The sequence below is a fragment of the Nyctibius grandis genome, chromosome 16, assembly GCF_013368605.1.
Source record: "Nyctibius grandis isolate bNycGra1 chromosome 16, bNycGra1.pri, whole genome shotgun sequence".
NCBI classification, from domain to species: domain Eukaryota; kingdom Metazoa; phylum Chordata; class Aves; order Nyctibiiformes; family Nyctibiidae; genus Nyctibius; species Nyctibius grandis.
In genome coordinates, this window is record NC_090673.1 from 11,039,216 (window position 1) to 11,051,771 (window position 12,556).

At 56.8% G+C, this 12,556-nt stretch overlaps 2 protein-coding genes and 1 non-coding gene across 5 annotated transcripts; 2 read left to right on the top strand and 1 right to left on the bottom strand.

Moving 5' to 3' along the window:
- Window positions 1-40: 40 nt before the first annotated feature.
- Window positions 41-131, top strand: TRNAR-UCU (transfer RNA arginine (anticodon UCU)). Its single transcript is given in 2 exon segments — window positions 41-77; window positions 96-131. It is a non-coding gene; the product is annotated as a tRNA-Arg (tRNA).
- Window positions 132-1,684: 1,553 nt separating this feature from the next.
- On the bottom strand, window positions 1,685-7,637 carry COQ4 (coenzyme Q4). 3 transcript variants are annotated; one of them, XM_068413919.1, is made up of 7 exons: window positions 7,553-7,620; window positions 7,277-7,459; window positions 6,708-6,804; window positions 4,913-5,015; window positions 4,440-4,569; window positions 3,500-3,593; window positions 1,685-2,868 (listed from the first exon to the last, which is right to left on the bottom strand). In XM_068413919.1, the coding sequence occupies exons 1-7, from the start codon at window positions 7,611-7,613 to the stop codon at window positions 2,706-2,708; spliced, it is 831 nt and encodes a 276-aa protein (XP_068270020.1). In that variant the 5' UTR covers window positions 7,614-7,620; the 3' UTR covers window positions 1,685-2,705. The 3 variants fall into 3 exon arrangements, with proteins under 3 accessions (XP_068270020.1, XP_068270019.1, XP_068270021.1); XM_068413918.1 differs by having other exon boundaries at window positions 7,277-7,637; XM_068413920.1 differs by lacking the exon at window positions 3,500-3,593 and having other exon boundaries at window positions 2,706-2,868; window positions 7,277-7,637.
- Window positions 7,638-7,678: 41 nt separating this feature from the next.
- Window positions 7,679-12,092, top strand: TRUB2 (TruB pseudouridine synthase family member 2). The gene is made up of 8 exons (XM_068414075.1): window positions 7,679-7,784; window positions 7,868-7,990; window positions 8,080-8,154; window positions 8,704-8,765; window positions 9,060-9,141; window positions 9,729-9,801; window positions 10,259-10,395; window positions 11,174-12,092. The coding sequence occupies exons 1-8, from the start codon at window positions 7,688-7,690 to the stop codon at window positions 11,461-11,463; spliced, it is 939 nt and encodes a 312-aa protein (XP_068270176.1). The 5' UTR covers window positions 7,679-7,687; the 3' UTR covers window positions 11,464-12,092.
- The last annotated feature ends 464 nt before the right edge of the window (window positions 12,093-12,556 follow it).

Consider the following 12,556-nt stretch of genomic DNA (forward strand, 5'->3'; position numbering starts at 1 on the left):
GCGGCGGGAAGAGGCGGTGATGGCGGCGGGACAGACCGAGGGCTCTGTGGCGCAATGGATAGCGCATTGGACTTCTAGCGCGTGTGACGGGAGTCATTCAAAGGTTGTGGGTTCGAGTCCCACCAGAGTCGCGTTTTGCCGCCGGGAAGCGGCGATCGCTCCGCACCGGGTTCCGCGACTGCACCGGGCCGGGGAGAGCCGCCACCCCCGACCGCTGCCGCCGCGCCGGAGCCCGGCTGCCCTCCGCGGGGGGGTCCCGTTTTCGGAGCGGGGCCAGGTGCGGCCCGGGCGGCGGGGACGAGGGGAGAGACCCCGCGGGGAGAGGAGCTGCGGGCAAGGCCCTCCCGGGGGTCCGTGAACCGGCACCGACCCCGGCGGGTCCGCGCGGTTCTGCAGCAGCATCAGCTCCTTCGCGCTTATCGTTATCGCACCCCCAGAGCGGCCTCAGCAGCTGCTGGTGGCGGCGGCAGAGCTGCCACTTGTCCACAGCGAGTGTGTCCCCAAAACCAAAGCGTTTTCACGTGGCTTGTGCCTGACCTGCCAAAACCCCCCCGGCCGCCCGCCCTCCTCCTCGCAGACTGGGCGAACAGGAGCGCGGCGGCCGTCCCGTGACCCGGCCGAGCAGGTGCCGTTCAGAACGACACGCCGTGCCACTTCTGTACTGCTGGCACCGACCCCGAGCAACGCGCGGCTGCATGAAGGCGGCACAACCACGCTGCGTAACCCAACGCGCAGCGGAACCCTCTCGCACAACTGTCATTTCCCACGTTTCCTTGACCGCTGCTGGAAGGGGCGAATCGTTGCTTCCCTTCGGTTTAACCAGCCCAAAGCTCCGACACGTTTCCGATGCACAAAAGCGTATTTCTGGGTCGTTTTAGGGCCAAACACTTGTTTCATTTTGACCAGTGCAATAGGACAATCTCCCAGCCTGTGTGTTTTTCGGCAGCTGAAGGATGTATTTAGATGATATCCTTTATTATCTGCTTGAAGTAACTCCAGAGGCCAAGGGGAGGCGTGAGCCTGGTTTGGGAGAAAAACCTGGGGTGCGGAGTGGAGGGAGAAGTTGAAAGCGTGGAGTCAGGGGAAGCTGGGAGGAAGCCAGTCCCTCTGCCCCGCTGCCTGCTCTTGAACGTAGCCCCAAAACCAAGAGTTTTGCCCCTGCTCAGCCTCCTGGGATGGAGCAACTCCGACCCCTGGTCCCATTGACAGCTCCTGTTCCTGCCCGTCCATTCCAGCATCCTGGGGGGAAACCAGGACGGGGCCAGTGAAGCTCACAGCAGAACAATGCCATGTCCCCCGGCTCCACAATTCCCTCCCCAAGGACCACCAAAGGACCCCAGTCAGAGCACCCCTCCCTCCCCAGGGAACGAGGATCACTTTAGGAAGCCCCCAGCCTTGCCCCGCTCCTGCTCCGCACCCCGATCTTCCCGTCCGGGCCTTTCTGTGACGACCACTGCAAGGAGCCACTCAACAGCCCCGCACCCCCAAACCCCAGCTGGAACGATGCGGCTCCAGAGCCCGTTTTGTGCCCCGGTCCCTGGGGATGTGTGGCCACACACGGGCCCTGCCATCACCCACCACCGCAGCAGACCCTGCCGGAGCCAAGGAGGGGTGAGGTTTCACAGCAGAACTCCCCCTCAGAAAGGGAGATGGGGCGGAAGGAGAGAGGTAACGAACCACAAGCTCCACCGTGGATTTTATTAAGCAGGAAGGAATTTCAACAGCAAACCCACACGTACAAAGAGCCCTCGGCCTTGTGGCTCTCTGTCCTCGCATCCGACAGCTCTGCGCTCCAGCCACTGGCAGTCTGGAGCCTTGTTTAATTACCCCAGACAGCAATCAGCTCCCAGACGCCGTGCAAGCAGCCGCCGTTTCCGTGCTCTCAGGATTCAGCCTCTTATTCCCAGTCGTGTCATTTTGTTACCCCAGGAGGGGAGGATTCCGACCGAAAACCCAGCGCAATCACGCAGATTTCAGCAGTTTGGATGGGGAGGGACTACAGGGAGACACGGCAGCCTGGAACAGCCAGTCCAGTGGGGACAATATCCAAAGGTATTTCCCTGCCTGCTCCCGTGGGCGTGCAATCACGCACCGCCTGGTCTCCAAGGCGTGAGGCACATCCCATGTGACCCACCAAGACACCAGTTAGGCACCAGTATAAGATGGGATTTCACTGTTGCACACACCAAACCTGCCCCTGGGCTGCTCTGTAAATTCCTGGTTTAGCTCCAGTCCAGGGCAGCCCCGAGACTTTAACCCTCGATGTTCCCGTGGAGGGTGGCAGGAGGGATTTACCCACACAGCCCCAGAGCTGCAGAAGGCCAAGGCAGAGGTTTGCCCCGGTGTGTTACAAACCAGCCCTGCTCCCGCCCCATCCCAGCATTTCGGAGCATCCGTACCGGAGCGTTGCTGCCGGGAGACCCGAGCAGCCAGACCCAGCTGGCGAAGGCACGGCAGGACTTGCCGTCCCTCCACCAAACCACAACAGCAAAATGGGTCAAGTTTTGTCATGGCACCGGGCGGTGCCACTTGGCCTCTACCAACAGGAGGGTGCCAATTCTTAGCAGGAGAAAACTCAGCCCCTGGGTCCGTGGCGGCCGGCAGCAGAGCCACGCTGCGCTCCTGGGCAGGAGGAGATGGAGTGTGGCGGGGACAGCTGCTGTCTGCCAGCGGGGACCCCCTGTCCCCTCCCCGTGCTTGAGCTCTCACACTCGAATGGCCGGGGGAGGGAAGATGCCGATCTCCTCCCGCAGGGACTCCACTGGCTGCTCCCAGCGCTGCTCGTAGTAGATGTTCAGGATACAGCTGGCGTTGCGCCCGCTCCGAATCGCCCAGGGGACCAGCTCGGTGGCCAGGACCTGCAGCTTTCTGGAACAAACGATACAGGAGGTGACAGTTTTGATTTCCGTGTTTTTGTTTTTGTTTTCCTTCTCCAAGTGCCCATTGCAGGCAGATGCCAAACCCATGTGTCCCATGTACCCCTCCACCCTTCTAGCATCCCTCCTGCTCATCTCACGGGGGAAACTGAGGCACAGAAGAGGACGGTGTGCCGGGAAGGTTACAGTCAGCAGCAAACCCAAGACCACACCTCAGGTTCTGCACTCCCCAAACTGTGCTGGGCCACCAAAAGAGAAGTGCTGGGGCAGGGAACAGCCGCCAGCGTGGTAAGGGTCCTACTGGCTCTCAACATGTGCCCAGCCAAGGGCAGCCAGGCCTGGGCATCGCTCCTCCCGCCGGGCACGGGAGAGTCAGAGCTGGAAACAGATGAGGCATCAGGTTCTGCTTCAGCGGCCAGGCAAAGCCGTGCCTCCCGCCGCCGCCGCTTCCCTGGGCCATGGGGGCAGAGCAGACGGTTCACACGAGCGATCCCCGTCTCGCTGCCACCCTCCAAACCAGCAGTGTCCCCTCTTCATCCCCAGAGGACACTGGAAAGCATCACCCAGGCTGGCGCGTCCCCAGGGCAGCGAGTCCCTCCTCATGGGCCGGCGCCGGTGCCTACCGTGCGCTGAGACGGACGGGGCCGAACGCCGCTCCCAGGACACACATGGGCAGCCCCGTCTGGACGGCTTCGAACCACTTCACCACGACCTCGCCTGGGAGGGAGCAGGGAGGCTGTGAGCGGGCAGGGCGCCCAGGCCGAGGGCCAGCCAGGGCCATGCGGTCAGGCTGCACGATCTGACCTTCCCGAGGGTGGCCACGCACCCGTCCCCCCCGCCTCCGCGGCAGGACTCAGGAATGCCTCCCCAGTCTGGCCATGGCTTCATCCCATGCCAGGACGAGCCTCGTCATGCACCACCCACCCGAGAGGGACGGCCCGGGGCCCCCGGGGCAGCAGCACCCCACATTTAATGCCCCACAAGCTTGGGAAACACCTTCTGGGCAGGCCGGCTCCCTTAATGCAGTTGGCTCAGCCTGATCCCCCGCACGGCTCTCCCCGTCTCTCAGCACGGGACAGACCTTTCACAAATGCCGCCGGGGCTCAGCCAAAGCCTGCGTAGGAGACCTGACACGCCGGTTCTCCAGCAAGCCTCGGCTTGCTATTGAGTCAGACTCAAAATGAGGGCAAAGGACACGGGGACACAGATAAGGAGCAACCAGGAACCCCCCACTTCTGCCTTTGCTCAGAGCTTGCGAAACATCTCTCCCTTGGTGCCACCCTCCCCACCAGGCAGCAAACACCCACACACCCACCCAGCAGCTGCCTGCACCCAGGGCTGGGGCAGAGCATCTCCCAGCAGTGGAAAGGTGACATCCCGCGGGCTCTCAGTCACCACAGAGCCAGGGATGCAGGCCAGTGATGATGCAAACCTCCCCGCACACCTCCCCGGGCTGAGGATCGGGGAGTCCAACCGGCCCAGCCCGCTCCACTCCTGGGTCAGGTGGCCGAGCACCATCAGTGGGGTTTGGCAGTGCAGCCCCCCGAGCCCGTTGCCACTCACCCAGCATGTTGGTGGGCATGCCCAGGAGGGTGTGCATCAGGTCGTGGACTTCCCGGTACCGCTGGATCACGTACGCCAGCTCTTCATCATCAACAAACTTGGGTGGCATCCGGGTGTCTGGAGAAACCTTCTGCAAATCCAAAGAGGTCCAATTCAGCCCCTTCCAAGCCTCAAGTTTCTGGCCCCGTTCTTTAAGCACAGCAATACGTAGTCCCCTCCAACAGCACACCTCACAGTCCCTAATGAAGGGGGTCAGTGTCATTTACATAGATGAAAGCCAGGGACTGCGCAGCACGGGTGACAGATCCAGCATCGTCCAACACCCAGCATCTCCTCCCGTCCCCCCGACGCCCCCTCATTCCCGGAGGGTTCCCCCGCAGGTTTCTCCATGGCTCCACTCTCCCTCCAAGGCACATCCGTGCTCCCAGCTCCCATCAACTCCAGCCGCTCGCACCCTGACGCCCCACACTCACGTTGTCCTCCAAGAACCGGACGTACTCCCGGCCCAGCGAGCCATCCGGCAGCCCCCGCAGCCCGGCCATGTCCAGGGTGGAGAGACGGATGCGAGGCCGTTCCCTGAAAGCGAAACACAGGTCGGTGAGTCTCCCAGTGAAACCCACAGCAGGGGGGTCCTGGAGAAAAGGAGCCCCTGGAAACCCCCATCCCCTGCCTCTGCCCTTCCTGGGCATTTTCCTTGCATGGATCCTGGCTGCTCGCTGCAGGGATAGCACTGTCCTTACTTCTGTTGCTGAGGCTGGGACACAAATTGCTTAAAGGATCTACCTGAAGCCTTGGCAATACAAGAGCTCTCATCCTGTGCCACTGTAGCAACTCTGGTTGGAAAAAACACCGGTGTCCCCCGTACCGAAACTCTGCTGTGCCGGCTGCCAGCCAGGCATAGCCCTGAGCAACAGCCCCGGGGTAGCAAAGCTCTTTACTGGCCCTGCAAAGCAGCCAGAGCTTCAAAGGAACAACCCTAAAAAGGGGAGGGAATTTGTTCTAAATGCAGATTTAATTTCTCTCCTGCTCAGGCTTTTACCACCAGCCACGTGGCAGCCACGCACAGCAAGGTCTCCCTTTCCAGGTTGTTGGTAAATGGGTGCCTCACAGCCCTGGAACTAAACAAAAGCTCTTTTATTTCCATACACACTATAAATTCTTCCCACGATAAAAGCGCTGCAGTGGATCCAGGAGCTGCTCAGCTCCTGGAGCAGAGTGCCAGGGGGATAAGCAGCACTAGCACCAGCTTCCCCCTGGCTGCAGACGCTTCCTTGTGTATGTGGTGTCAAAGGGACCTCAGCAGCTTGGGGAATTAAAAAAAAAGACTTGTGTGCACAAATCAGACCGCTGCAAATCCCTGCAACACCACAGGGCAAGGAGCAGGCGGGGACATCTCTCCCCAGCCCTTGGTGCCTTTGCTGTCCCCTCTCCCTGGGCAGTTCCTCTGGGTCTCAGCCCCATCCTGGTGCTCCGTGTGCTTTACCGGGTCAGCATCCAGAGCCAGGATCAGGCCACTCTGCACGAACACATGACAAAAAGCACCTTTTTCCCCAGCCCCTTTGTGGTACAACCCAAACGACACACAAGCAGCCGGTGTTACACGTAACAAGGAGCAGGGAGAGGGCAAGCAGACAGTAAGATCTTGGTTAACAAGAGACTCAAAGTCCCTCCTGGTCCTCAGCCTCGCTGTGCTCGACAAGTCCCTGCAGACATGGAAGCAAAAGTGATCAAGTCTTAACAAGGAAGACAAGAAGTGGCCTCATTTCACAGCTTGGGGAGATGCTGTGGGTGCCGGGCAAGAAAATACAGAGGTGTCTAAGGAGGAGGCAGACCAGTGTAGACAAAGTCTCCAATGCAAGGAGAGGCAGGCGCAGGGGAGAAATCCATGGATGTGGTGGGTTTTCATCGCTGCTCAGCAAACCCACCACGTCCATGGATTTCTCCCCTGCGCCTGCTGCTGCTTCTCCTCGCGTTGGCATCTACCAGTTCCAGCAGTGAAGCAGAACACAGACAGCAACGCTTGAAATAGGGCTGGGCCCAGCAGCTGCTGTGCTCTTGCCCTTAGACTTGCCACGGGGCCCTTGTGATCGTTAAAAATAAATTAAAATAAACAACCTGGAGTGTTAGAGCTAACAACATGCTTGTGCTGCTTTCAAGCTGGGGAGCACAGGGCTCTCCCTTCACGGAGCCCAAGGAACGTGCTTGGCCTCGTGGCTCCCTCCCCACCACGAACCATGCGGCGAGGGAGGGAGGGATGCAGGGACGCACTGGAGGATGCGGTAACCTTCAGGGTGGTGTTTCATCTTGTCTCGCAGCTTGGGCAGCGCAAAGAAGCCTGTGGTCTCCCCGAGAACTGCCACCATGTCTGAAAGAGAGACCAGAGCATGACCCAAGAGCGGTTTTTGCAACACTCCTCTGTCCTCGGTTGGCAGGTGAGGAAATGGGGCAACAAACCCCTTTGGGCAGGAGCAGGCAGGAAGCCTGTGGCAAAGCAGGGACCCCACAAACCACGGACCTTCAGCCTCAGGGCTGCTCTGCCCTGGTGTCACCCACAGGAAGGGATGTAGGAGCAGGCATGAGACCTGGACCAAGGAGGAATGAGATGGGGCTGGGTGGCATCATAGGGGGTCATGAGGAGATTTCAGGGTGGAGTTGGGGTTCCTCACCCCTCTCTTCCACCTACAAGTGCAAGCCCTGCACTTGCCCCATTACAAAACGTCTCACCCAACAGAAGGAGAAATAAAGTCTCCTGAGAAACTCCCAGGAGACACGGGGCAGGGTTTGCTGGACGTTAACCCGGCCCCGGGGCGAAACGAGCTCCCGTCGTTCGGGCTTACCGTGTCTGTAGGGGTCATAGAGGGCCATGGCCGCCGAGCCGGCCGCCAGCAGCGCCTTCTGCAGCGGGCTGGTGGGGATGTGCCCGGGGTACAGCTGGCAGTGCCCTTCCTCCTCCTCCTCCTCCTGCTCCCCGCGGCGTCCCCCGCGGGCCCGCGGCTCGGCGCGGCTCAGCCAGGCTCGGCCTGCGGGGAGCGGGGGGTGAGGGACCGGCACGGAGACGGGGCGGGCAGCGCCCGGGCGCCCTTGGGGCTGCCCGCGGGGGACGGGGCACTTGCCTGGGGAACCGGGCCCCGCCCGCAGCAGCGGGACCGCCGCCCGCCCCCGCAGCAGCAGCATCGTGTCCCACCCCCCGCCGCCGCCGCCGCCGCCGCCTGCCCCGGAAGCGCCCGGCGGGGCGGGGCGGAGCGGGCATGGCGGCGGCCCCGGGCGGGCTGTTCGCTGTCTACAAGCCGGCGGGGGTGGCGTGGGGCCGCGTCCGTGAGGCGGTGGAGACGCGGCTGCTGCGCGGTGAGCGGGGCGGGGGCCGGCGGCGGGGATCCCCCCCCGGGGGGCTGCCGGCCGCCCCTGACCGCCCCCCGCCTCTCTCGCAGAGCTGAACGCGGTGCCGGGCCGCGCCCCGCGGCAGCGTGTCCGCTTCCTGCCGGCCCCGGACGGCGGCGGGGCGACGGGGCTGGTGGCCACGAGGGTGCCGGTGCTGGCCGACCACCCCCTCGGTAAGGACCGCCCGCCGCGGGGTTTCGGCGCGGGGGGAGCCCCGGGCTGGCGGAGCCCCGGGCCGGCCCCGACGCTGTGTGCGTTGCAGTGCGAGGCCCGCGGCTGAGGCGGCTGAAGATCGGAGCGGGTCACCGGCTGGACGTGAAGGCCTCGGGAGTCTTCGGTGGGTCTCGTCCCGGAGCGGCGCCGCGGGCTGCGAGGTGCCGGGTTTCGGCGTGGGGAGGGAGCGGAGCACGCTGAGCCGTTACACGGCGGCACCCCCGGGTCTCGCCACCCGGCTGGGAGTGTAAATGCTAAAACACAGCAGAAACCAGCCAACAAGACACTGGTGGTGCCGGGAGGTGGGAGTGACCCCTTACCCCCGCACACCGAGCTCCTGCCCGTGACACCGTTAGCCATCTGCCACCTAACGCCCCGTCTACGCTCCATCACTTCAGCTGGCTTCGCTGCGGCCGGCGTTGCTAAACGTTTGCCCTGAAGAATCCAGGTGGAAAGTTCTGGGACAATCCAAGCGCCCTAGTTACAGCTTTGTCACGGTGTTAATGGCAGGCAGTAATTTGGGGGTCTAATTGCACTGCTCAGACATGACTTCGAAGGAGATACGGCCCTGTCCAGGCGGGAAGAAGAGTAGCCTGAGAGTGCAGAGCTGTGTAAATGCACGTGAGTAACTTTATGTGGCTGAATAACGGGTTCCCCGTCTTCTGTGTTTCAGTGCTTGGCCTAGGCCATGGGAACAAGCTGCTCACTGATCTGTACAACTGCCACCTCACCAAGGTAGGTGATGGCTCTGAGCGGCCTCAGAACATCCAAGTGCAGCCGCCAACTTGACTCCTGCCGGTGTGTCGAACTGGCCTTGTGATGGTGATTCTGCTTTTGAGAGCTTTTCAGGGTCCAGAATTTCATCTTTCACATCAGCATCCACGCGTGGCCGTATGAGCAGAGGACGCTGCTGTCTTTTGGTGCAACGTCATCATAGCCTGCACTTCCTAGCAGCTGCGTGGCAGAATATTGCTACTCAGTTGCTTGGAGTATTGCTTTGATAATTTGCACTCTTTGCCCTTCTTCAAGGTTTACACTGTTGGGGGGCAGTTTGGTAAAGCCACGGATGACTTCTCAGACACAGGGAAGCTAGTAGAGAAGACAACATTTGGTAAGAAACTGAATTGATGTAGGTTTTGTTTTTTTTTAAAAAAAATACCAAAGAAACAGCATTCTAACTGCGAAGCATTTAATCAGGTAAAGTGCTCAAAGATAAAAGGTGTGCCTTAAATGCTTTCTAGTTTTTATTTGTACATGCAGCTCACTCACAGTCCTGACATCGCAGTCCTGTGCTAAATATACCCGAAATATATAGAAAGCTGGTAAGAGTCCTGATCACAGCGGTTGCTTCTGGATCGGGTGGGACCCAGATCTCTCCATACCTAGAGAGAGTGGTTAGAAGCTTTCATCAAATGAAACTCTTCAAACACCCAGTAAGAGAAACTGGAGCCAACATCCTGAAATCAATTGAGCAAAATTATTCTTCCCTTCGGAGCGCAGCGCTGTGCCGCTCTGCGCATCGCCACGGCACAGTGAGCAGGGGCTCTGCGCTGCTAAAGCCGCCTCTCGCCGTTCTCATCAGCCCGTTTCGCTGTGACTGCCTGCTGAAGGGACAGGAATACCCTGGTGGCACATCGCAGGCTGCTGTCTCTTTCTGGATGGATAATTGAGACTTTGTTTCTACCTTCATATTTGCAGATCATATCACAAGGGAGAAGCTGGAACGGATTGTCGCTGTCATTCAAGGAACAAACCATAAGGCCCTGCTGATGTACGTATCCACTGGGGAAATGCAGCTGACCTGCCTGACTGCCATTTGATGGTCTTTAAAACAAACGAGATGGTTTTGTTTGCCATAATCAAAGCCTTTAATGGTCGGAGCGCTAGGCAGGAACAGAGAGAAGTTACTCTGAGTGCTCTGTACTCTGGTGAGAGGTTGCAGTTAAGTGTCTTTGTATCCTGAAATCTCCAGCTATTTTAGGACCTATTAGCTACATTAGGACCTACAAAAATATCTTGTAGACATGACCAAGTACCTCCCTCCCAAACTATGCTACACTATCGACCGTACACACATCAGAGCATTAAAATATATGCAAAGACTTGACACAGAGGCAGTTTAAGAATAAAAATTGCAGCTCTGCTTTATTAGGGGTGGAGATACTTTGAATCTCATTGAAGAGAAGTACTAAGTGTCTGCACTGCTCCTTTTTTTTTCCTTTTTCCAGGCATTCTAACATTGATATGAAAACACAAGAAGCATACGAGCTGGCTGTCAAAGGGTTGATTCGCCCCATGGGGAAAAGCCCTCCAATAATCACAGCTGTCAGATGCCTCCAGTTTGCACTTCCAGAATTCCAGCTAGGTAGGACTGGTACAAAATGTACTGGGAAAGTCTGAGCATATATTATGGCAAATAAGTCGGTAAACTTCAGGTTTTTATTTGTGATTTAATGCAAAATGAGTTGGTGGGAACTTTGTATCAACTCGTAACTGGTAATCCCTGCAGAAAAATTAGTGATTTGTAGTTTCTGAAGTCACAAAAGCATCAGCCTTGTTAGATGAGCTCTTTAGTGCTGTGGAAAGATTTTTTTGGTAGGGCAAGATCTGGAACCCTCACAGTACTGAACCTGCTACAGTAAATCAAGCCAGCCGTGCACTGAGCTCAGAGGTTTTTCCCTCCCAGGTCCAGATCTAAGACTGAGGCAACAAGATTTGCATCATGAATACCTCTGGGGCAAAAGTATTCCTTAGCCCAATGTTTCAGTGTAACACATTTCAGTGCAGGGTGGTTCTTTTTTTTTAAAGCGTCCTTTGCTTTCCTGCAGCCAGTCTCCTGCTCCTCACAAATTATTTGTCTTATTGAGAAGGTACCTTTTCTTATCCCCGTTGAATACCTAAATTTCTACATTACTCTCCTGTATCTATGGGTTTGTTTTCTAAAACATTCACTTTGGGAGGGGCTAGGACACCCTGCAGTATTCCAGAAAATTTCAATCCACCTGTGCTGTATCTTAAATAATAGTTTCTTCTACCAAACCAGTTCTTTCAGCATAACTGTGAGCGCTGTCTGGATTTACAGACGAGGTCTCAGTTTGTGTCAACGCTTTGCTGCTTCTGAAGGAATCTCTCTGTCCTTCTAGAAATCCATTGCTTGCATGAGACTCAGCAGTACCTCCGCAAAATAGTTCACGAGATTGGTCTGGAGCTGAAATCCTCTGCCGTGTGCACGCAAGTGCGAAGGATACGCGATGGTGTGTTCACGCTGGATGATGCTCTCCTGAGAACCCAGTGGAACCTGCAGAGCATACAGAATGCCATTCGGGACTGTCAGCTCAGAGTGAAAACAGAGTTAGAGAAAACACTAGGCCATCAGGATAAAAGTCTTCTTGATGAGATGGATGCTGAGATGGCCGACGCTGCAGACAGCTGAGTGTGTGCTACAGAGGGAACGTCCACACGCGATCTCTGCAGCACAATAACGCAGCCACACGCTGACAGCGTGACGGACAGCAGAAGGAAGGAGGTTAATTGCAGTTCACTTCCACCCTTTCCTTGAGACAACTTTAATCAGAGAGGCATTTTTTTTCAGTGACAGGCTGTATCATTTTTTTTGAAAGCATTGCAAACAGTTCATTAACAGGAGTTAGCTGTGCCAAAATTCCTGTTGACTTGGGGAACATTAGGTTGCTCAGGGATATAAAAACCCATCCCCAAACTGTTTAGCAGCAGGAAATACAGACAGCGTCTTGCAGAGCTGTATTCCCTTGATTGCACAGATTTGTTCCTTGCAACTGGCAGCATAACTTATCTGTTATATGGATTTTATTTTCCCTCTCTTCTCCTAGAGTATTTTCTTTCCATTAGTCCTGCTTTGAGACACGTTAAGAGCAAAAAAACCAGACTAAAAGAGGGATGTGCAGGAGAAATCCCAGCTTACACAAAGCAATGCAAGGAAATGGTTATATCCAGAGTAGATGTGTATGATGAGGAAAGCCACTTGTATGAGGGACTGATGCATATAAGATACATAAGAAATAAAACTGAAAGTGACCTAAAGGGGAGGAGGCTGGTTCTTGGCTCTGTACTCATCTGAGTACACTGGCTCATTAAAAAAAAAAAGCATGCTGCTTTTTTTTTCCTTCTGAGGAACCAAGGGTGTTCAGGGGTCTGTGGTCTCCTGCTGTGCAGCAGCTCCATGCAGACGGCCCTTCTGCGAAGCTCTGTTCTCTGTTAGCTCAGTATAGCTGAGTCTGCCTTACCAGAAATAATACACTTTCTAAATTTAAATTAAAAATCTGAAGTTTCACTTACCACTATTACACTATTTTTCCAGCTGTACACTTTGGAGAGAGTTTGGAGGTTTAGTTACAGAAATCAGAAGAGATTTGTTCTATTCCACTTCTAGATTTGGACAAAGGCCAGCATATTTTATCCTCCAGCTAGCCGTTAGGGAACAAGTAACTCTGGGAGGAGTAATAAGAGGGGCTGTGATGAAGTACCTAAGTGGCAGAGCCCAGTCCTGT

Bases quoted from the DNA above. Each gene is read 5' to 3' on its own strand.
- TRUB2 (XM_068414075.1), top strand. From the start codon at position 7,688: ATGGCGGCGGCCCCGGGCGGGCTGTTCGCTGTCTACAAGCCGGCGGGG. The intron at 8,766-9,059 runs GTAGGTGATGGC...CCCTTCTTCAAG, and splicing joins ACAACTGCCACCTCACCAAG to GTTTACACTGTTGGGGGGCA. The intron at 10,396-11,173 runs GTAGGACTGGTA...CTGTCCTTCTAG, and splicing joins ACTTCCAGAATTCCAGCTAG to AAATCCATTGCTTGCATGAG.
- COQ4 (XM_068413918.1), bottom strand. From the start codon at position 7,613: ATGCTGCTGCTGCGGGGGCGGGCGGCGGTCCCGCTGCTGCGGGCGGGG. The intron at 5,016-6,707 runs GTGCGTCCCTGC...TTTCGCTTTCAG, and splicing joins GAAGGTTACCGCATCCTCCA to GGAACGGCCTCGCATCCGTC. The intron at 3,594-4,439 runs GTGAGTGGCAAC...GCTCCCTCCCAG, and splicing joins CATGCCCACCAACATGCTGG to GCGAGGTCGTGGTGAAGTGG.